Below are 22,619 nucleotides of genomic sequence, written 5' to 3'. Positions count from 1 at the left end.
TTGATATGTCTCTCTCACGTGGATGTTTCTCTCTCTCTCTTCCTCCCTTTTTCCCTCCTGCTCTGTCTGAAGATAAATGCAAAAATGTCCTCGGGTGAGGAGTAAGAAAGAAGAAAAAGAATTTTTAAAGAAAAAGAAAAGAATGTTAGTTAAATTCACTAAGTACTTATTGTATGTCAGAAATTGGGCTAAGAGCCCTGGGCGGTTTTGCTCAGCAGTTAGAGCATCGGCCTACCAACCAATGAGTTGTGGGTTCAATCCCGGCCAAGGGCTTGCACCTTGATTGCGATTCATCCCCCACCCTGATTGGGGTCATTTGGGAGGCAACCACTCTATGTGTCCCTCTCACGCTGATGTTTCTCTCTCTCTCCCACTCTTATCTGAACAAAAAATGGAAAAATATCCTTGGGTGAGGATTAAGAAAAGAAAGAAACTGGGCTAAGAGCTTCACATGCTTTATCTTACCAAAACTTTACAATAGCCTTTAAGATATTATCACCATTTACAAGTGAGGAAAACTGAGATCTAGTTTTGATAAGTGACACTAAGGTTACTTAGTAAATAAGAACTGTGAAATCTGAACCTATGCAACCACATACCCATTTATCCAAAAGATGTGGCATGCTTAGGTGGCCTGGCATTCACTTATACCCTAAAGGGTGACTTACTGCATTATATTCTACAGGCACAATTTCTGTTTACTTGGAGCCTAAGATTCAGAGGCGTCTGGGTAAAGCCACAGGAAGAGACTGTGTCCAGGGTTTGAGGTGGGAACTGGAATGGAAAGGCCAGCATGTTGTTTGTGTCAGCACTGGCCCTTGGACCTGTAGAAAACAATGCTACAGAAGGCCCAAGTTGGTCCCATGAAGGAGCCTAAGGCACAGGGACATACTTGTGTAACACCAAATTAGAAAAGTCATTGTCTCCACTTGACAGTAAAACACAGCTTGACTTGAAACACTGTGAGGATTACAATATATGCAGCACTACTCTGGCAGCTCTGGATTTTGCAACTTTTACATGTGAGGACATACCCTGGACAAAACAGTAAGTCACCACCCTCCAGGTACCATTTTCAGCAGAGGAAATCAATCAGATAGGAACAGAGGCCTGGAATGTGAGAAGATGAGTTTCTGGGAAACATTCTGAGGCCTTTGAGAATTAACTAGATGAAATACTAAGAAGGACCAAGAGTCAGTGACTATTAATTCTTTTCCCTTTTTTGTATCCAATGCAGTGGTGAAAACTGAAAAGTATTAAAAAACTGGAAGGAAATACCAGAATTTTAATAGGTCTATCTTCAGGTGGTATAATTTCAGATTATTACTGCCTTTAAATTTTTTTGTTTCCCCAAAACTGTCTATAGTAAACAGTATTATTTTATAATTGGGGAAAAGTTTTTTAAAAAATCAACCATTTGATTCTAGTCCTATAAAAATGCTATTTCTAAGATTAAATTTCAAGTCTACATCAAAATCTGTTTCAGACCGCTAGATAATTATATCTTGTTATAAATGCAAAATAACTGTCACTCTTCTTAGACTTGGGAGTATATTTTACTATGGTTATATATTTCAATCAAAACAGAAGAAATTATACTCCTAAAATTTATTCTACCCCATTACATTTATTGTGTGGATTTTGGTTCACCTGTATTTAAACATTCTGTTCCAAAGTAGGATGCTCATATTCAATGGTAGACCAGTCTTAAATTTTAGCACTAGCAGACCTAGGCAAATAGACAATTGTTGCTAAATAGGCAGAAGTTCTGAGCTATATCCAGTTAACTCATCAAATAATTTACATCAATCATCCACTATGCACATGGTTGCATCTTAAGCTGATTCTCATGCAACCCAAACTGACTTTCTCAAATAATTAAAGTAATGAAGTCTGTAATTGTTAAAGTGGTCCTTTGCCTGTCTGGAAATTGTTTTCTCAGGTAATTCAGAAAAGCTCATGGGTACCATGTAAACATAACCTAAGGCCCATTTCTTGTATATATATTTTTTCCTCACCCGAGGACATTTTTCCATTTTTTGTTCAGATAGGATGGGAGGGAGAGAGAGGAAGAGAGAGAGAGAGAAACATCGATGTGAAAGGGACACATCGAGTGGCTGCCACCCACACAACCAACCAGGACTGGGGACAAACTGCAACCGAGGTACGCGCTCTTAGCAGGAACCGAACCCGGGTCTCTCTGGACTGCAGGCTGACACTCTAACCGCTGAGCCAAACCAGCCAGGGCCATTTCATATTTTTTTAAAAGCAGGAATAAAATTTAAGGCATATTTCCAGCTAGTAATCCTGTACGCTAATATGTATTTAGAAAACAAGTATCAAAAAAATTGTTTTGGATACCTACCAAAGCCTCAGATTCTTAACAGTATTCATGAAAAGCATTTTATTGGTAAAGAAAAACTTGAAATTCAGTCATACATTTCAAAAATGGGGTCACATTCTTACCTGGAGATTTGATGTCCAGCATAGAGGAGCAGGGCAGTCAAAAAATATAGGTAAAGCTGAACTAGGTACTGCCTGGGCAAGGTTAGTAGCACAACACTTAAGATATAACCTGTAGTAAAAATGAAGAAAGATACAAATAAAATACAGTTCTAATTTAGTCTCCCAATTAATTACACCAATAAAAAGAGCTTCAAGTAAATTACTTTCCAATTAGGTTTTAACAACATAAACAACATCAGGGTTTTTTTTTTACTTCACTATCAAAGTAAATTCAGCACAGTAAAATCACTTCGGAATTTTTTGTTGACGATATAAAACATTTTTCACTTCTTTTGTAGATGTGTCTACTTGATAATTGAAAACATCACACCAAGACACAGCAGACTCCTCTCTTCCTGATGTCTACTCACTTGTTCCACACCAATGCTCTCATTTTCTAGTCCCAGAGGAAGAACTGGGTGTCTTCTCCCTCAAAGGCTTCCCCTTCCATTCGATTCCAGATCTTCTTTTTCCAACTCCTAAAGACCTCTATCTTCTATATCTTCAGTCATTCCCCTAATACCAGTCCTTACTTCTCTTTTCAAAGGATGTGCAGGGCTCTTCCCCAAATCCTGAAGAAAACTTTTCACACTAATTGCTCCTTTTTCTATTGCCTATTTTTCTCATTCCACTGACAAATGTTATAAACTATCTGTACCAGTGTCTCTGTTTTCTAACCATCTATCATTCCCTCTTTATAGTCTACAATCTACAAATCCTCTACCAACCCACTTCCACTCTAAAAAAGACAGCCTGTGTATCTTTGTCCCAACATCTAAGGTAACTACTCTCAAAATTGTTATTCTTTGGCTCTGTGACAAGAATTTCCGTTTACTTTCTAAATCCTCCCCCTCCACTCTCTTTCACCCTCTCAAACGAACATAAAACATTTAGTCTCTGAACAACTGTTTTTCTCTGTATAAAATATATAGCTCCAAGCATCTATGTTGTTGCTTTAAATATACCATTCCAGATTTATGTTATCAACAAATAGTTACTAAGAACCTATTACATAAGCCAAAAAAAGGTAATTATTTCTTATCTAAGTAAAAATGTTATCATTTCTTATTCTAAGTACACATCTCATAGCACATGATTCCTGGTCATATTCTGGTTAGATGTTCTCATACACAACAAGTACAAATTGAGCTCCCCTCCTCCTCCCTCAACAAGCTGGCTCACCTAAATCCCATTCACTCTGACTCAAACCTGAGTCATCTTTTCTCGTGTTACCAAGTCCTGCTGAGTCTTTCTCAATAAGTCTGTCACACGTTACCCTTCCTTTCCAGTCCCTACACCCATCCTAATTCATTCTGTAATATAACAGTATATTAATTGCTATTCTTCCTTCAGTCTCCTTTCATCTTCATACATTCTATATTTCATCACCAGGGTAATATTCTCAAAACCATCCCTTTCATCTGGACAACTCTCTTGTTCTAAAACTTTTGAAAGTTCTAAACTTCTCAGTCTGACATTCTAGGTCTTGTAAAATCTGGTCTTAGTCTACTTTCCTATAACTATTTCCCAATAATTAATGAGTCTTTATTAGGGCACAGATATCCCTTCCTTGCACCTAACGCCCCTCTCAGGCTGATTCAACCACCATGCTTAAAGCTAAGGAAACAATTGAGGTGAAGTGTGCTAGGGACTAAAGAGGTAGAATTCAGATTTCACACACATCCTAACTTCAAGAACAATCTAGCAGAACCCAGAGAGTAAGTATTTCTATTAACTTTTCATTTCTTAAAATAATTTCCCGAATTTATTTTAATTCCTATCTCAAAGGACTTTAGAGATATTTAAAAGGATGTTTAAAAGAATATTTAGCAAGCCTTTTAGTGTTTGTAGCGGAAAAATTTGTTTTGGTTCTAATCAGTCTATTGTATAAAACTTCTCCTTAAATTCTGTCTTGTAATGAACTATCATTTTCCATTCCAGATATTATCTTTCTCTTCTCTACACATTTCACAAAATCAGCTGCCAAATCCTCTAGATTGAACATATTCATTTAATTCACTTTCGATTATCCAGTTACTCAGCCAACATTATTACATGTAGCGAATGACCCATATGTATTCCTAGACATGGAAGATCCAAAGGAGAATCGAGTTATCACAGTCTAGTGAAATATAAATACAGACTAAAGTATGATACAATATTGGAAAGGCTTTGTCTGATTAAGTGGTTAAGTTTGATATGGACCTCAAAGGGTGAATGCATCTTTATACCAGACTAAGGAAAGGAAAAGCATTCTAGGAAAAGAGAATAGCAGGAACGAAAACTGTAAAAACATAAAGGATGTTTTCAGGAGACAATAAATTCTATAGGCTAGACTAGAATTTGGTATAAAACAGAGAGAATACTGGGAGGGTATTAGGGGATGGTGCTGACAGAACTAGTGGCTAAACCCTCAATATAAAGCCTTGTATATGACAATAAGGAGTTCAGACTGAACTAATGGTCCTCCAATCCTACAGAGACCCATTTAAATTATTAGGTAAGAAAACAAAAACCAAAACAAAGAACCCTATGGCTCACCTACACCCTCATTTTTACATTCCAGTAGAAAAATAACTCTGTGATAACAATGTAACATATTGCACAAGAAGATTTTTGAGAGATTATGAGTAGTTATACAAAAATGAGAGTAGTATGAATAAAACATTTGGACTACAAAGACTAGATAGTTCTAAAGTTTATACAGAAAACTAACAACAGAAAAACTCAAAGGGAGAAATACAAAACAATGAAGGGACTAACTTTATCAGACACTAAAATATACTCTAAACCCTCAATAATATGATAGACAAACTAAAAGGAGAGGAAAGCCCTGGCCCAGCAAATCAATTAATTGGAGTATCGTTTCATACACCAAAAGGTTGTGGGTTCGATTCCTGATTAGGGCACATGCCTAGGTTGTGGGTTTGATCCTCAGTCAGGCGCATATGGGAGGCAACCAACTGATGTTTCTCTCTCTCTCCCCTTCTTTCAAAAATTAATACATATATACTCAAGTGAGGATTTAAAAAAGAAGAAAAAGGACAGGAAAAATGTTCAGAAATGGAACAAAATATGTGATAATATAGTATGTTAGTATATAGTATATATACATCATTTAGTACATAATTACTAGTCAGGAAAAGTTGAACTAAATTATTTAATAAATAAATGGAGACTACCAGACAATTATCTGGAAAAAGACTGTGTCTATAACACACTATACACGTATATAAATTCTAAATGAAGCAAAGATTTTAATGTAAAAAATAAAACCACAAAAACTCTACAATAAAACATGACAGAATTCTTTATAAACTCAAGAATAGAAAAGGCTTTTCTAATTTAGTCAAAACCCTAAAGTTATAAAGAAGAAATAAATTCAACCACATTAAAAACAAATTTTGCATGTCAAAAAAAAAAAATCAAGAGCACTAAAACTAGAAAAAATAATTTCAAAGGATAAATTTCTCCCACAAATTAGTAAAAAAAGGCTAACAATCTCATAGAAAAGTGGGCAAGGGACATTCATTAACTGACAACTCTCCCAAAAGGAAATACATTTTTCTTAAATGTAAATAAATTAAATCTCACTCATAATAAGAGAAATAAAAATGAAAAACCACATTTAAAAACATCCATTTTTGCCTTGGCCGGTTTGGCTCAGCGGTTGGAGCGTCAGCCTATGGACCAGAAAGTCCTGGGTTCAGTTCCCGCTGGGGGCACGAACCAAAAAAAAAAAAAAAAAACCATCCATTTTTCACCTACTAAAGTAGCTAAATATAAAAGTTTGATAACACTGTTGAGAAGGCTGTAGGACTACAGGAACTCAACCATTGTTTGTACAGGGACAAAATAGTAAAACCCTACAGAGAGTGCCATCGTTCAATATTACAAGTGTATACACTCTTTAACCCAGCAATTTTACTTGTAGTAATGTATCCCAACACTGTATTTGCACCTGTTCAAATTATGGCTATACCAAATTATTTAGTACCATACTTAATGAAATAGAAGACAAGAGCTATCTAAAATGTCCACTAATAGAATAATTAGTTCAATAAACTATGTATAGCCATATAAAGACATTATGCCACTATAAAACAGTTACAGGGTTTGGGGTAGAGTGAGGCCTCAACATTATATCGGGATCTTATGATTTGGCAGAATTGAATACAAAGCTTTGTTTCATGACTATCTAAAAGCAGTAGTTATGGCTCTATGATATATCATTAAGTTAGGACAAAAAGTTCAAAACAGTATACATTATGCTATCTGCACAAAAAAAGAGGAAATACATACACTTAAACTTGGATATCATATTTACATGTGTATATCAATATATTTTAATACTTATATATACATAAAAATATCTCTAGGATTATACACAAGGATATAAAAATAGCTGCTTGTTGGGGCTCAGAGAGAACTTAACGAATGAGGAACAGATACAGGAGAAAATACATTCCACTGTATATTTTTTATGCTTGTTGACTTTTTAACATAAATACATTACCAATGTTAAAAATAAAGAATTTAAAAAAGTGTTTAAGGATGAAATTCTGTAATCAAGAACACTATGTAAACACTATATAATACTTTGACACAGAGGCTTCTTCCACCAAAAAACTGTTCAAGCTGAAGTTATCTACTCACGCGATCACTGAGCTTACTCTACCATAGCATGTACTCAGTGTATTTAAGAAGGCTGAGTTAGCCCTGGCTTGTTTGGCTCAGCAGTTAGAGCGTCGGCCTGTGGTCCACAGAGATCCAGGTTTGGTTCCCTCTAGGGGCATGTACCTCAGCTGCGGTTTGTCCCTGGCCCTGGATGGGTGGCGGCCACTGGATGTGTCCCTTTCACGTCGATGTATCTCTCTCTCTCCCCCTCTTGCTCTATCTGAATTAAAAATGGAAAAATGTCCTCAGGTGAAGATTTAAAAAAGAAAAAGAAGGCTGAGTTAAGCCCTGGCCAGTTTGGCTCAGTGGTTGGAGCATCGGCCTGTGGACCAGAGAGTCCCGGGTTTGGTTCTATTCTAGGGGCACGTACCAAAAAAAAAGAAGGCTGAGTTAAGTTCACAAATCTATGTCAGTGTGCATGAATGGCAACTGTACTAAAATACATTCAATTTGCAAAATTAATGTTTCTGGTTATTAGGCAGCTGTTTTTATAATAAATATTTAAAACTACTCAGGAATAATATATATAAGCCCTTTTTTTTTTAACCACAGTGTAAATTACTTTGCTGATTAAGCTAAACATCTAAGCCAAGTACTCAATTGTTCTTCTACAACAGACTGGAATTATTTTCCATAAATTGGCTAACATACAAAGCCTTTAATAAAGGGCTGAGAATTATAGTGTTTTGCAGCATAAAAGAACCTTCTCATTTCACAGGCTTTTCCAAGGCAGTGCCACCTAAGAGAGATGAGTTTACTGTATTCAGATATTTGGCTACCAGTACACAGTGTCTTTTCTACTAGATCTTATTTCTTCCCACAATGACTTACTTGGTAATAATCTCTTAAGAACTATAAGGGGTTCTCAGGGCTAAGCTTTAGAAATCAAGAAGTCCTTCTATAGATAAAAATAAATCTCAGAGAGACAGGACAACCCTTCATAATTTTATAAAAGATAAAATTGTTGATGGGGAATTCTAATAAAAATATTAATAAAACCACTATAGTACATCATTCAAACATCATATAGTACATCATCATTGCCTTGAGTTATGCAATAGCAATGTTAACTAAAATATATTGTTGCTATCATTACTCGTAAACCCAAAAATTAAGGATCATGAGTTTTATTTTACATGAATTTTATGTTTCCTGCCTGTATTTCCTGACTTTAATTTCTTTAACCTCCCAATATTACTTTTACCACTAACTCCAAATTATATAAACTATATTTCAAGGAGTATTCTTAAAGAAAATCTTATAATATAATTTCCAACACTTCACTTAACTGAAACAAATGCCTTATTTTCAACTGATATTAATGTTTTGAAACAATAAATATTGCATTTTAAGAAGTGTACTTTCTGAATTACTACCAAAATCGAAATAATGACAAATTAAAACAAGCTAAATGTATGGAAAGGTATTCCTTATTATTTACATTTTTATTATATTAAAATCTAAAATGTTTTCTTCTATCTTCTAGTTTCATCCAGTAAAATAAATGCAATACTGTCTGTTTTTTTCTACCCCTAATTATCCATGTGCAATAACACTACAAATAAGATTCATAAACTTTCATCATGGCTCACTAAAAGATGGCAAAGGGTGGTATAGATACTTACCCACATAGTGCATATTAAGAGCCAAATACTTATATTGGAAAAGAGGGTTGTTGTTGAGGCTACTTCTTTGGATCTGCTGGAAGAAGGAGCTGACATCCCATCTGTACAGGACATCCAACAGCATGATGCTTGGCACCCGCAGGGCCACATTTAACACTGCCTCCAGTTTCTCCTTTGCAGCCATGTTTTTTCTTGGAGCAGACCTAAAATTCAGGAGACACAATATATAAAAATAAGTCACCTCAAATAGTTTTTAGATGTCTTATGAATCTAATGAATTTTCACATACTATACAAAAACTATGTTACAATTCTTAGCCACATTAAGATTCTGATTAAATAATCAGGCCTCAAAACTTATTTTCAAAAAGCCCCCAACTCCAAAGCTGAGCACTTAGCAAGAAAATACCCTGAAAGAATACTGTAGCTTTTGATCAAATAACTTGAAATAAAAAATTCACTCCTATAAAATTATTTGAGATTTATGTAGCTCTTTAAAAAAAGGGCAAATATTGTCCGGCCGGTGTGGCTCAGTGGTTGAGCATTGACACATGCACCAAGAGGTTGCTGGTTCGATTCCTGGTCAGGACACATGCCCAGGTTGTGGGCTCGATCCCCAGTGTGGGGCATGCAGGAGGCGGCCAATCAATGTTCTCTCTCATGGATGTTTCTCTCTCTCTCTCTCCCTCTCCCTTTCTCTCTCTCTAAACTCAATAAAGAGGAAAATAAATAAATAAAAAATAAAAAGAGGGCAAACGTTAAATACTTATTAAATAAAAAACCTAAATTATTCAATAAAAATTTGGTAACTGCACATTTAGTTTGTAGCATTTCATAGTCTATCCTTTTGCTTATCACTTACAATCAAAATAAAAGTACTGACAACAACACCCAAATGAAATAGAAATTGTATCAGAAATCCCTGCTTGTCCCACCTCCCAGTCACCCACACCCCACCAAAGATAACCAGTATCCTGACTTGTGACATCATAAATCACTATTCACTGTTTTTGAAATTTACATAAATAAAATCATATACCTGTGGTCCAAAAAAAAAATAGAAGTACTGAATTTACATGATATAGATAAAATCCAGAGAACTCATGATATGTGAAGGAACCATTATTTGCAATATTGTTTCCTTGAATCATTAAAGGTAAATTCTTAGTCTGAAATTCCCATCATTTGCCTTCAAGGTAGGAAAATAATTCAAATTCTTCCCAGGATACACAGACATGCTGGCACATGAAAGAAGTCAGGCACTATGAGTCTGCAGCCCCTGTCTTTGCTGAGCTGCTGATGAGTAGGTAGAATGAAGGGAAAAAAAGAGAAGGAAATGAAGGATCTCCTGGACAAATCTATTTAAAAGGACAATTCAGTGGAATATCGCTTTATATGACTGCACAGCAAATTAATCCAAATTATAAAAAAGAGAATAGGGCAAACAAAAGTGGGTAAAGGACAATTTTCAGAGTAAAGATAATTCTGGATTGTTGGCTCTGACAATATCCTTTTAAGAATTTTGCTGAGAAAGCTAAACACATTTCTAACTTTGGCAGTAATTTCAGACATTACAGGACAAATGAGAACATTTATTTCTGAAGGAAATTATAGTGACAGATTGCTATGCTATGGTTAAATATTTGTCAGTATTTCCATTTTACCCCCTAATTTTCATTGCTTCCAAGCCCAGATCATTTTTTTAAGGGGCAGCTCAATGTGGCACATCATTATTATAAGTTTTTCAAGAACTAAAAAACTGATTAATTTTACTGATTGTTGACTAATCATATAGCATTCCTATTGCCCTTGTTATATATATATATCCTATCAATAATGCAAAATTAACATTTTCATAAATACTATAATTCTGGTTACTTTAAATGAACAAGACCACTTTAACAATTTTCCTACATAAGAAAAAAATAATACTGTGAGAGAATCAAAATCAAATAGGTGTGTTCTAAGGGGAAAAAAGGCACTGAAAAATAAAATCTCTAATAAAAATTTACTGCAAATTACACCATTCAGGCCCTGTCTCGTTTGGCTCAGTGGTTGGAGTATGGGCTAGAGGACCGAGGGATCAAGGGTTCGATTCACAGTCAGGGCCACGTGCCTGGGTTTCGGGTTCAATTCCTGGCCCTGTGTCAGGGTCATGCAGGAAGCAGCCAATACATATGTCTCACCCACATCAATGTTTCTCTCTCTCTCTTTCTCCCTTAGAGTGCTATCTAAAAATCACTGGAAAAATATCCTTAAGAGAGGATTAACAACAACAAAAAAAGCCTGAGAAGAAATACACCAAAATATTCACATTAACATCCTTTCAACAGTGGGGCTGGGGTAATTTTTATCCCCTTCTAATTTTTCCTGTTTGCCAAATGTTTTAGACTACCAATGTGTTATTTGGGGAGGTGGGTAGACATATTTAAAAAACAGAAATTCTTGGTAAAAAGTGTAATGTGCTTGTGCCATCTAAATGACTTAATATATACAGGAACCCTGGCCAGTGTGGCTCAGTTAGTTGGAGTGTGGTCCTGTGCACAAAGGGGTCATGGGTTTGTTTCTTGGTTAGGGCACATACTGGAGAGAAATGGTCTGGATGCATGTGGGAGGCAACTGTCAATGTTTCTCTCTCTCTCTCCCCCCCTCTCTCCCTCCCTTTATTTCCCTTCCTCCCGCTCTCTAAAATCAATGGAAGCGTATTCTCGGGTGAGGATTAAAAAAAGGATATATACAGGAAATAACAGCTTATTCTGGTAGTTAAACTGATAACTCAATGTACTCTTGGGAGTTTATCTATTTTTCTGTATTCTAAAATCCAATATAAACCACTACACTTCTGTAATCAACAACAACAAAAAGGGACTATTACTGAGTTAATACTTGTGGTCAACATTTACTTCATCTGATGTGGAGCCCTTTTGTTTTTAATGTTTTGTTCTTTTTAAATGTACCTACTTTCATCATTCACTGTAGCTCTTAAAGGGGTAAAGAAAAAACTTTAAACAACCAATCCTGCATTAGAAATCAAGATCTGAACTGCTAGTGGGGGGAAATCTCCCTAATTCTTACAAAGGATCATCTCTATTACAAAAGAAGGTCATTAGCACAATGGTACATGTTCCCTCTTAATTACATCTACTCCTGTCTCACAAGCTGAACAAGAATAAAAAGAAAATCTTGGATCCCTAAAGCTGTCAATACAGAAGAATATCCAAGAAGGCAGATTTCCCAAACTCTACTACATAGTGAACTCAAGACTCAAGAGTCTGAATTAAGAAGAACCTTGGTACCCTGGCCAGTTTTGCTCAGTGGTTAGAGCATTGGCCTGCAATCCAGAGAGATCCGGGTTTGGTTCCTGCTGAGGGCATGTATCTTGGTTGCAGTTTATCCCCAGCTCCGGCTGGGTGGTGTGGGAGGCAGCCACTCGATGTGTCCCTTTCATGTCGATGTTTCTCTCTCTCTCTCTTCCTCTCTCTCCTTCCCACTCTATCTGAATTTTTAAAAAGAAGAAGAACCTTGCGTAGAATGAAATATGTCCATGTAATAACAAATCTGTTGCTTACTAAATATTTCATTTATTTCTGTATGTGAATGATATTTTGGCAAGTAACTGGCAAGTTGACAATGTATAACGATGTGAAGGAAACAAAGTTAATACATGAAAAACCAAATCTAAAATGTTATCCACAAAAGATGTGGAAGAAAAAAAAACATTTTATCTAAAACTTAGTAATTTTGAATCTTTCTAAAGTAGAAATGCCATATGATACGGTGGTGACCAGCACAAATAAATACCATACACTACACTCTAACACCACAAACTAAACCAACACCTAAACAAAATGTTGAAATCTTTATCTGATTTGCAGGTACCTAAAATCACTCAACACCTGACAAAATCACTGTATTACAAGCATGCAGTAAAAATGGAGCCTTCCAAAGTAGAGATTATTATACTTCTATGAAGTTTGGTACAAGCCTAATTTATCTTTTTCCTTAGACTTGTGGCATAGATCGAATGAGCATATACTAAGTCAGAGTGAGATCAAAATTCTCTTAAAACCCAAACAATACCAAATAATTCTCAAGCACTGGAGGTTTGGCTCAGCAGTTAGAGCATCGGCCCACGGACCAAAGAGACTCAGGTTCGATTCCGGTCAAGGATAGGTACCTCACTTAAGGTTCTGTCCCCAGCCCTGGTCAGAATCATGTGGGAAGCAACCAATTGATTTCTCTCTCTCCCTCTAACTTTATCTGAAGATAAATAGAAAAATATCCTCAGGCGAGGATTTAAATAAATAAATAAATAAGGAGTACAGCTAAAGGCAAAGAAAATTTAAAGGCTTGACACTCCTAAAACCAAAGATACAAGCTACTTCCTGCCCAGTTCAGTTACATACAATGCAAGATATAAAAATTTCCTCCTCGAGCTATGCAAAGATCTGAAAAAGTAATATTCCAACATAATGTCTCAGCAAGTAACATAAACTAAATATGACTAAAATTTAAAGATGCTTTACACAGTAAAATAGCTTTAAACAAACAAACAAACAAAGCCTCTCTGTCCATAATAGCAGGGGGAAAAAAAAGTTCAACAAATACTAACGAAAAACAGGATCACAATGATTTCATTAAATGGCTTTCCCAGGCTTGGAAGCAGTAATCACTACTTACAAACACAGTAATGTCTGTACAAGTATAAAGTTGCATGGTTCATTATTCATATTTGTGGGTTAGGAAACACAGGGAGCCTCACTCTACACTTTCCTGAAAATACTGCATTGGTTTCATATATAAAGAAACAAAACAAATGATCATGAACAATATGAAAAACATAAAATGTTAAAGTCATAACTCATCTCAGTTGAAGAATTATGGTAAATAACAGAAATGGAAAATAATGTGATCTTACCAAAAAATGAACAGTATTCACATCTCCTGGATAAACCCCCTTTCAAAAAGACAAAGCAAAAATAAGGATGCTGTATGACCCAGTTTATATTCAGTACAATACTTAGATAATTTGAGGCTGAAAGTTTCTACACCTTTTTCCATCAAAAGAAGAAAAACAAAAACTATCATTCATTATTAATCTCCTTTCTTTGTCCCATTCAATTAAAAAAAATTCTACCATCAGCTAAAACCAATCTTAAAACTGACAGATTTTCTAGCTGTCCATATGTTAGAATGATGAGCTCTAAAAAATGTAAAAGCATAAAACTAGAGCCTAAAATCGTAATTAAACTCAGCCAAAAACATACCCAGGAGGAGAATGCACTTCTTATGTAAGCACTGGCACATGTTTTAAATATAGCTGGTCCTCCCCACTCCCACACATTGCTAGCTAACTTTGTATGTACCTGATTTCCACATAAACTACTAGCAGTCCTGTAGTTTCTCATCATCTCCAAATCGCCAAAGATATAGAGTCCACTCTGAATAGAAGGCCCATCTTTCAACTTAAGGAGTCAGACAGTGGAAATAAAAACTGCTACCTCTGCCATTCAGCGCTCAACCTGGGTCACGACTGCAGCACCGACAGCTCATCCTTTGGGCGTGATTCAAGATTCAGTACTGCATACTCCGTATTTTAAAAAATAAAAAGACACAGTCCTCGCCTTTCCTTTCACACTAGTTTCCTGTTTCCTGTAGACTGCGATGCAAAGCCATCCATTAATCTTTGATGCCTTCTCACAGTAAAGCCCCCTTCCTCTGTCCCCGCACCTCCTCCCCCAACCCCCACGCCTGCGGATCTCCGCCGCGTTTGAACTATAGTAACCCCAACTCAGCTCGCTGCAAAGCAGGCAGCAGCGCAGCGCCAGGGGCGGCGGCGGCGGCAGCAGCAGCAGCGGGGCCGCTGTCGTCGCGGGGTAGGGGATTACGTTCACAAAAACTATGCCAGGAGAGAGGCCCGTGCCAGGGAGCTCCCCTCCTGTCTGGCCAAGGGTGCTGGCTCTTCCGTGCCATACACCAGAAAGCTTCCAAAGAAAGAAGCGGGGCAAGTTCTTCATCCCTGAACCGAAACGGGTCTCATTACTTACGGGAAGGCACGGGTCCCTGGATGGGGAAAACAACTGCAGGGGTTGGAGAAGGAATGGCAAGCGAGAGAGGAAGCGACAGGGGCCAAAGGGAAAGGATGAGGAGTGCTCTAACGGTACAAATGGACCGACACACAGGATGTAGAGCAAATGGGTCCCTATTCGAAGAATCGCATAGCAGGCCTTTCTGCAACACCCAACCTCGAACCGCAAGAGAGAGGGAGGCTAAGTTTGGGGCTGTGTAAACCAAAGAAGGGTAAAGCGAGAAGGGGGGGGGGCGCTGGAAGCAAAGTGGACAAAGACGCAAAAGTGGGAAAGTTGGAAGTAGGAACAAGAGAAAAGGGGCAGCTCAGGAACGGGCTTACAAAAAGCTTCGAAATGGGATGCTGGGGAGGCGACAGGGGAAAGCGCAGAGTGAGGGCATCTTAGGAATGACGGGGGAGGTGAGCGATCCCTCCAGGAGGGTGGAAAGGTGGGGAGGAGGCCGACCGGGCGCGGGAACTGGGGGAGGGGGCTCCGAAAGGGAGGGCAGAGCCGGAGAACGGCCAGGAGGACCGCGGGAGCGGCTGGCGGATGGGAGGGAATGGGAGCTACCGGTGAAGAAGAGATGTGGACGCCGCCGAAGCTGGAAGGAGAGGAGGGAGGTGAACGGGGAAAGGGGCGCACGGAGAGAAGAGGAAGGCGCGGGCGACGGAATGGGGGAAGGGAGGAAAGGGGAGGGGAGGCTGCCGGCAGCGGACGGAGGGCGCCGGGATGGGAAGGGGCCAGCCGGGGCGGACGATTCGGTCACCTCGGGCTGCGGCCTCCCTGCCTGCGAGGCGGCGCCGCCGGCGAGCTGGTGGGCTCCGCAAATCCCCGGCTCTCTCGCCTGCCCTCCCGTTCTCCTCGGGGGGCGGCGGCGGCGGGGGCCGGACGGCGGGGCTCACAGCGGCGGCTCCTTCGCGCCGGGCCTTAGTTGCTGTGTCTTGGGAGGCGGCGGCAGCGGCGGCGGCAACGGTCCGACCCGTGCGGTCACCATCGTCCGCGGCAGCATGCGCTCGCGGGCCGAGCGCCTCAGCAGCCCGCGGCAGCCATGGCCTCCAGAGCTCGCTCCACCCGCCCCCGGCGCTCTGCGGCGGCCGCGGTCCGGCTCTCGTGCTCTGCGCCTGCGCGCGGCGCCGCCAGCGCGGCGCGCCCCTCCCCCGCTGTCTCCCGCGCGCGCGCGCGCGCGCTCCAGCTCCCGCTCCGGCGCTCACTCACAATCGCACGGGTCCGGTGGTCCCTGCGCCGCCTCCGGTACATGGGTGGGAGACACACGCCTCCCGCGGCCCACACAGCCGGGCTCTGGCGGTTATGGAAACGCGTACCGCGCCAACTCCTGTCCGCGCACTGTGACACGCGCCATTCTGACACAGGTGCGCTCTCACTCCCCAAACACCAAGAGCCTCGCGTGCTCACACCCACACTCACCTGCCGGGACCACGTGGGAGAACTGGAGGGGCTGATCCTGACCCTGTGCAACCGCAGTAGCAGTGATGCCAGAATGTTTTTTTAAGTCCCTCAGTGACTAGTGTAGACTGTCAACCCCATGGCGTCAGGGACCACGTCTGTGATGGCTGGGTAGTGCCTAGCGCAGAGCAGGTGTTCAATAAACCTCTGTTGAATAAGTGAGTGGACGAATGAATAAATGAATTGGAACTGTTCGGTGAGTATCCTTAACTGACAAATTCCAACCCCTTGATTTAAAGAATGTGCTCAAAGAATGTCACTGTAGTATTAAATTAAATGGTTATTTTGTGTGTTTGTCTAGTCTTTTGGTCTGAGGTTCAGAACAGATGAGAGCACACACACACACACCCTTCCCAAGGTCGAAGTTCTGCTGGAGTTACTAGCATTGACCAGTATTGCTAAGCAACCTAATTTAAATGTCCACACACTTTTTAGGGAAGAAACTGCGCCCCACTTCCCCACAATACAAAGCCTGAAGCATGTTTTGTGTGCATAGAACGAAAGGATGTCTCTGGTCTTCCCAGCTTTGGCAACACTGTTAGGTCGCTACTGGAAACCTGTACAGCCTCTGATGTTGTCAGTGCCTATTACATAGATACATACCTGCAGGTAAAATGTTGCAACTATACTGAATAATTCTGAAATCGTGAAGCCTCAACTTCTGCATGTTACAAGAAAAATTAATGTCTTTCGATCTAGATTTCTGTGTTGGAGGCCCTCTTTGGAAATTCAACTCTGGCCTCTGCATTTATTTTCCAACTTTTATTAATTTCTTTTTGTTACAGATGTTTCTCCTTTTTCCTCCTAGACACCCTCCTCCCCATCCCCCCCCCCAGCATTGTTGTCTATGTCTATTGGTTATGCATACATGCAAATAAGTTCTTTGGTTTACCTCATCTCTGCCCCCCTCCTCTGACGTTTGTCAGTATGAACCATACTCCTTTCTATGTTGCTAGGTCTATTTTGTTCATCAGCCCACCTTGTTCATTATATTCCAAAATAAGTGAGATTGAGTGGTATTTGTCTTTCTCTGATTGGCTTATTTCGCTTAGCATAATACTCTTGAGGTCCCTCCATGTTGTCTCAAAGGATAAGAAATCTTTCTTTCTTACAGCTGCATAATATTCCATTGTATATATGTGTCATAGCTTTTTTATCCACTCATCTATTGATGGACATTTGGGCTGTTTCCAGATCTTAGTGATTGTAAATAGTGCTGCTTATGAACATAGGGGTACATACATTCTTTCTGATTGGTGTTTCAGGCTTCTTAGGATATATTCCTAGACGTGGGATCACTGGGTCAAATGGCAGGTCAATTTTTAATTTTTTGAGGTAACACCATATTGTTTTCCATAGTGGCTGCCCCAGTCTGCATTCCCACCAGCAGTGTACTAGAGTCCCCTTTTCTCCACACCCTCACCAGCACTTGTTTGATGATTTGTTGACGGCAGCCATTCTGGCAGGTGTGAGGTGATACCTCATTGTTGTTTTAATTTGCATCTCTCTGATGGTTAGTGATGTTGAGCATTTCTTCATATGTCTCTTTGGCCTCTACACTTTAAATGGTAAACCCCCAATTCTGAGCAACCTTTTGCATATTGCTAAAATTGTAAAAGGAAGCTCTACATTTAAAAAATGTAATTACACCCTTGCCGGTTTGGCTCAGCGGTTAGAGCATCGGCCTGTGGTCCAGAGAGACCTGGGTTCGGTTCCTGGTAAGGGCATGTACCTCAGTTGCGGTTTGTCTCTGGCCCTGGTTGAGTCGTGCGGGAGGCAGCCACTTGATGTGTCCCTTTCACGTTGATGTTTCTCTCTCTTTCTCTCCTTCCCACTCTATCTGAACAAAAAATGGAAAAATGTCCTCTGGTGAGGATAAAAACAAAATTTTTAAAAATGTAATTACTAGAGGTATCAGTCAATCAAATTCAGAGTAACTTCCCTCTTCCAGTAGTTTTATTTCTATAGAAATAAAGTTTTGCCCTGGCCGGTTTGGCTCAGCAGTTAGAGCATCCGCCTGCGGTCCGGAGAGACCCGGGTTCGGTTCCCGCTAAGGGCATGTACCTTGGTTGCAGTTTGTCCCCGGCCCTGGTTGGTCGTGCGGGTGGCAGCCACTCGATGTGTCCCTTTCACATCGATGTTTCCCTCTCTCTCTCTTCCTCTCTCTCCCTCCCACTCTGTCTGTACAAAAAATGGAAAAATGTCCTTGGGTGAGGATAAAATTTAAAAAAAAAATTAGAAATAAAGTTTTGAAAATTTCTGGGAATTGTGTTCAAACTATAGTCACCTTTCATTTTGGTGCCTTAGACTACTTTAGAATAATCATTAAGCCTGCTACATCTCGTTTTATGAGTGTCTTTATATAGGCTGGTAAGTATGAAATTACAGAGACCACATGACTAATGATTGGAATAGGAAACTACCCAAGATAGCAAGGCTTTATCCCTTGGTTTCCTCCCAGTTTAAACAACTTTATTACTGACTCATTCAAGAAACAAAAGGCCACAAACATTCCAAAAAAGTCAAAATCTATATAATGCTAAATTCTAATTCATTTTATTTATTATTCTAGGGTGAATTGCAGAAATCTTGAAAATATTACCTTAGTTTTGTTACCAGGTGGGTGTGCTTTGTTTAAATGGAGGAAAGTCCTACCTCGGTTCTCACCTTTTCTTCTTTTAAAGAGGCAGAAAAAATGTCTTCAAAGCCCTGTAACCCTCACTGTAAGTGCTCTGGACTTCTTAACGCAGGAAAAAGCCACAACTTTTTTTGCCTTTGAAATTTTATAGCAGCTGCCTATAAATGCTGAAGTTCAAAACAAGTAAAGAAAATTACTCTGGTAATGAAAGGGTTACTGCTATTACACTGCTGCAGATCCAGTTTTGGGAAAGCTCCACATTGCCAGAAGCAGGTAACCAAATCAAATGAAAAAATATAGAAAAAAAGAACAGGCAAGGGGTGGTTGAGAGCACCGCTCAGATGAGAGAAATCACAGTGTGAAGTACTTTCTAGAGGCACCCAAACCCACCCAAATCAGGGAAGGTCAGGAGCAAAACTTATGGTAAGTACCTGGAACCAAGCTTAAGGAAATACCCAAATGTCACAAGTTGTTCATGAAAGGAATTAGCTTTGGGTGCTAGAAAGGAGTGGAGTGCTTATGACTGAAATGGCAAACCATTCAGGACTCGAAAGGTTATATTCCTGTTCACTAAATGTATTCAAAATTGAGGAGGAAGTCAGCACAAAGTTTGGAAGAATGCTTATTAGTTACAGCTCTAGCCATTCCAAAAGGCTAGTCTCAATTCCTTATAAAACCCACTATTGCTAACAATCACATAAAAACAGTCCATTGTTGAAAATATTCAGATAACTGATGGTCAGTTTGTTATGCACTAGATCCAGAGATAAGATCTCATATAACAGATTTCACAAAATGGGGCCAAAATCCAACGAACTTGGCTAGCCAGCAATCAAAATATGGGGGAAAGGAGACTGTTCATGCATTCATTTATTCCCTTATTTCATTAGTTCTTAGTATCTTCTGAGCACTTTGAGGTTTTCTCTATCCAATGCAAAAATAGTTAATTTTTTTGAACAGAAAAGTCTAAATGATATATAAAATCTCATTCAACCTAGCTACCCCCATGGTTTGATTTTGAAAGCTAATTCTAAGAGGAAAACTACAGTCATGAGTGGCTTAATGACAGGATACATTCTGAGAAATGCATTGTTAGGTGATCTTGTTGAGTGAACCTCATGGAGTGCACTTAACATGAATCTAGATGGAAGAGCCTACTCTGCCCCTAAGCTACATGGTATAGCCTATTGCTCCTGGGCTACAAGCCGATACAGCATGTTACTGCACTGAATACTGAAGGCAACTGTAATGTATTGTGTTGACATTATAAGGGCTATGATGTCATGAGGTGAAAGGAATTTTTCAGCTCCATTATAATCTTATGGGACCACCATCATATATGCAGTCTGTCATTAATCGAAAGGTAGTTACATGTTGCATGACTACTTTTTTTAGGCAACATGGGAAAAGGGAGATTCACTCTTGATATAATTCACATACCATACAATAAGTCTATTTTAAAATGTATAATTCCGTGGTTTTTAGTATATTTACAGAGTTGTGCAATCATTACCACAATCAATTTTAGAACATTTTTATTACCACCACCCTTCCAAAAAAAGCTAATGTATCCATTAGTAGTCACTCTCCCTTTCCTCCCCAGCCTTAGACAACTACTAACCCTTTTATCCCTACAGATTTGCCTATTCTAGACATTTCATATAAATGAAGTCATATAAGATGTGATCTTCGTATCTGGCTTATTTCACTTAGCATAACAAGTTTAAGATCCACCCATGTTGTACCATGTATAGGTACTCCGTTTCTTTTTATTGCCAAATAAAATTCCATTTTATGGATATACCACATTTTGTCTATACAGTCATCAGTTGTCAGATATTTGGGTTGTTTCCACATTTTGGCTGTTATGAATGGTGCTGCTATAAACATTCATATAGAAGCTTTTATGTGGACACATTTTCATTTGTCTTCAGCATATTCTTAGGAATAAAATTGAACTGCTGGGTCCTATGATAACTCTATGTTAAATTTTTTGAGGAACTTCCAGACTTTTCCAAAGTGGCTGCTCCATTTTACATTTCCATCAGCAATGTATGAGAGATTTACCATTAGATTCAGATGGCCCCTTGTTAGATGTGGGTCCCTGTGCCAAGTGGACATAATTTATAAACACCTCCATTTGTCATCTGTGAAACAGGAAAAATGGTAGTATCTATTTCATAGATTAAAATAAAAAATAAATGAAATGTATATTAATATTCCTAGTACAAAATAAGCTCTCAATAAATGTCTTCTGACTTTGGTATCTGATTGGCAACATTTATTCTGTAGTCAAGTCAGATAGAGATACAATTATAACTCCCTACTAACAGTAAGAGATGCATACACATAATTGGAAAAGCAATAGAACTTATACCAAAATAAATTAATATTTTTCTACCTTCTATAGAATGAATACCTGAATCGATAGGAGGGGAAAAAAACATAGAAACAAATCAGCTTTTGCTTGGTTTGGATTTTTCAGATTTCCCCCAAAACATTTTTATTTTCCCAACTTTTCATTTGGAAGAGTTTCAAATATACAGAAGATTTAAAAGAATATTACAGTCATCACTCATATACTCACCACCTATATTCAATAATTGTTAAAGTTTTTATTTATTTATTTTTTTTAATTCTCACCTGAGGACATGTTTTAGTTTTTTTGTTCAGAGTGGGAAGGAGAGAGAGGAAGAGAGAGAAATATCGACATGAAAGGGAGACATGAAAGGGACACATCGAGTGGCTGCCACCCGCACGACCAACCAGGGCCAGGGACAAACTGCAACTGAGATACATGCCCTTAGCGGGAACCGAACCCGGGTCTCTCTGGACCACAGGCCGACACTCTAACCGCTGAGCCAAACCAGCCAGGGCTTTAATTGTTAAAGTTTTTAATAGTTGCTTTTTGTGTGTGTGATTTAAGTAATTTGAGAGTAAGTTGCAGTCAACACATTGCAACCCTAAATACTTTTTAGCCTTTCTCTTCTAAAAATAAGAGCTTTCTTTAGTATTACCAAATGCCATTACCACACCTAAGAAAATGAATTATAATTCTCTAAATCTTTTACTGTCCAATCAATGTTAAAATTTTCAAAATTCTCCCTGAATTATCTTTTACAGATACTTTTTTTTCCAACCAAGATCCAATCAAGTTGTTACATCTTAGTTGCCTTAGTTGTTACATCTTACAAGCCAGCTTTGCTTTTAATCAACCTGAGTGCTTGTGAGTTTGAATCTCTAACATCAGCAGGGAGAAAAACATAAAGTATTGTTGTTTTCAAACTTAAACTCAGCCTGTGCACCTCCATCCTACCCAGCCATTTTCTTTTTCTTTTTTTCCTCACCAGAGGACATTTTTCCATTTTGTTCAGAGAGAGTGGGAGGGAGAGGGAGGAAGAGAGAGAGAGAGAGAGCAACATCGATGTAAAGGAACACATCGAGTGGCTGCCTCCCGCACGACCTCAACCAGGGCCAGGGACGAATCACAACCAAGGTACGTGCCCTTGACTGGAATCGAACCCACAACTTATTGGTCTGCATGCCACACTCTAACCACTGAGCCAAACCAGCCAGGGCTACCCAGCCATTTTCTTTGTCTTGATTCTGATTAACCCTGAAATGGGCGGTAATACAACACTGT

The 22,619-nt window shown here is 39.2% G+C and overlaps 1 protein-coding gene across 4 annotated transcripts in view; it reads right to left on the bottom strand.

Annotated features, from left to right (window-relative positions):
* Positions 1-15,916, bottom strand: part of RNF145 (ring finger protein 145) — a 47,797-nt gene extending 31,881 nt beyond the window's left edge. Inside the window, exons 1-3 of one of the 4 annotated variants that reach the window (XM_036239924.1) lie at positions 15,641-15,916; positions 8,808-9,010; positions 2,467-2,575 (exon numbers count right to left, since the gene is read on the bottom strand). In XM_036239924.1, the coding sequence (XP_036095817.1) occupies positions 2,467-2,575; positions 8,808-8,991 (293 nt within the window). In that variant the 5' untranslated portion in view covers positions 8,992-9,010; positions 15,641-15,916. Of the gene's footprint in view, positions 1-2,466; positions 2,576-8,807; positions 9,011-9,845; positions 9,871-13,724; positions 13,749-14,307; positions 14,481-15,640 lie in introns of those variants that run through there. The other 3 variants (XM_036239927.1, XM_036239925.1, XM_036239926.1) reach the window with 3 other exon arrangements.
* Between the last annotated feature and the right edge of the window lie 6,703 nt (positions 15,917-22,619).

Source organism: Molossus molossus, unplaced genomic scaffold, assembly GCF_014108415.1.
Source record: "Molossus molossus isolate mMolMol1 unplaced genomic scaffold, mMolMol1.p scaffold_m16_p_4, whole genome shotgun sequence".
Lineage (NCBI taxonomy): Eukaryota > Metazoa > Chordata > Mammalia > Chiroptera > Molossidae > Molossus > Molossus molossus.
This window is presented reverse-complemented; position numbering and strand designations above follow the sequence as displayed.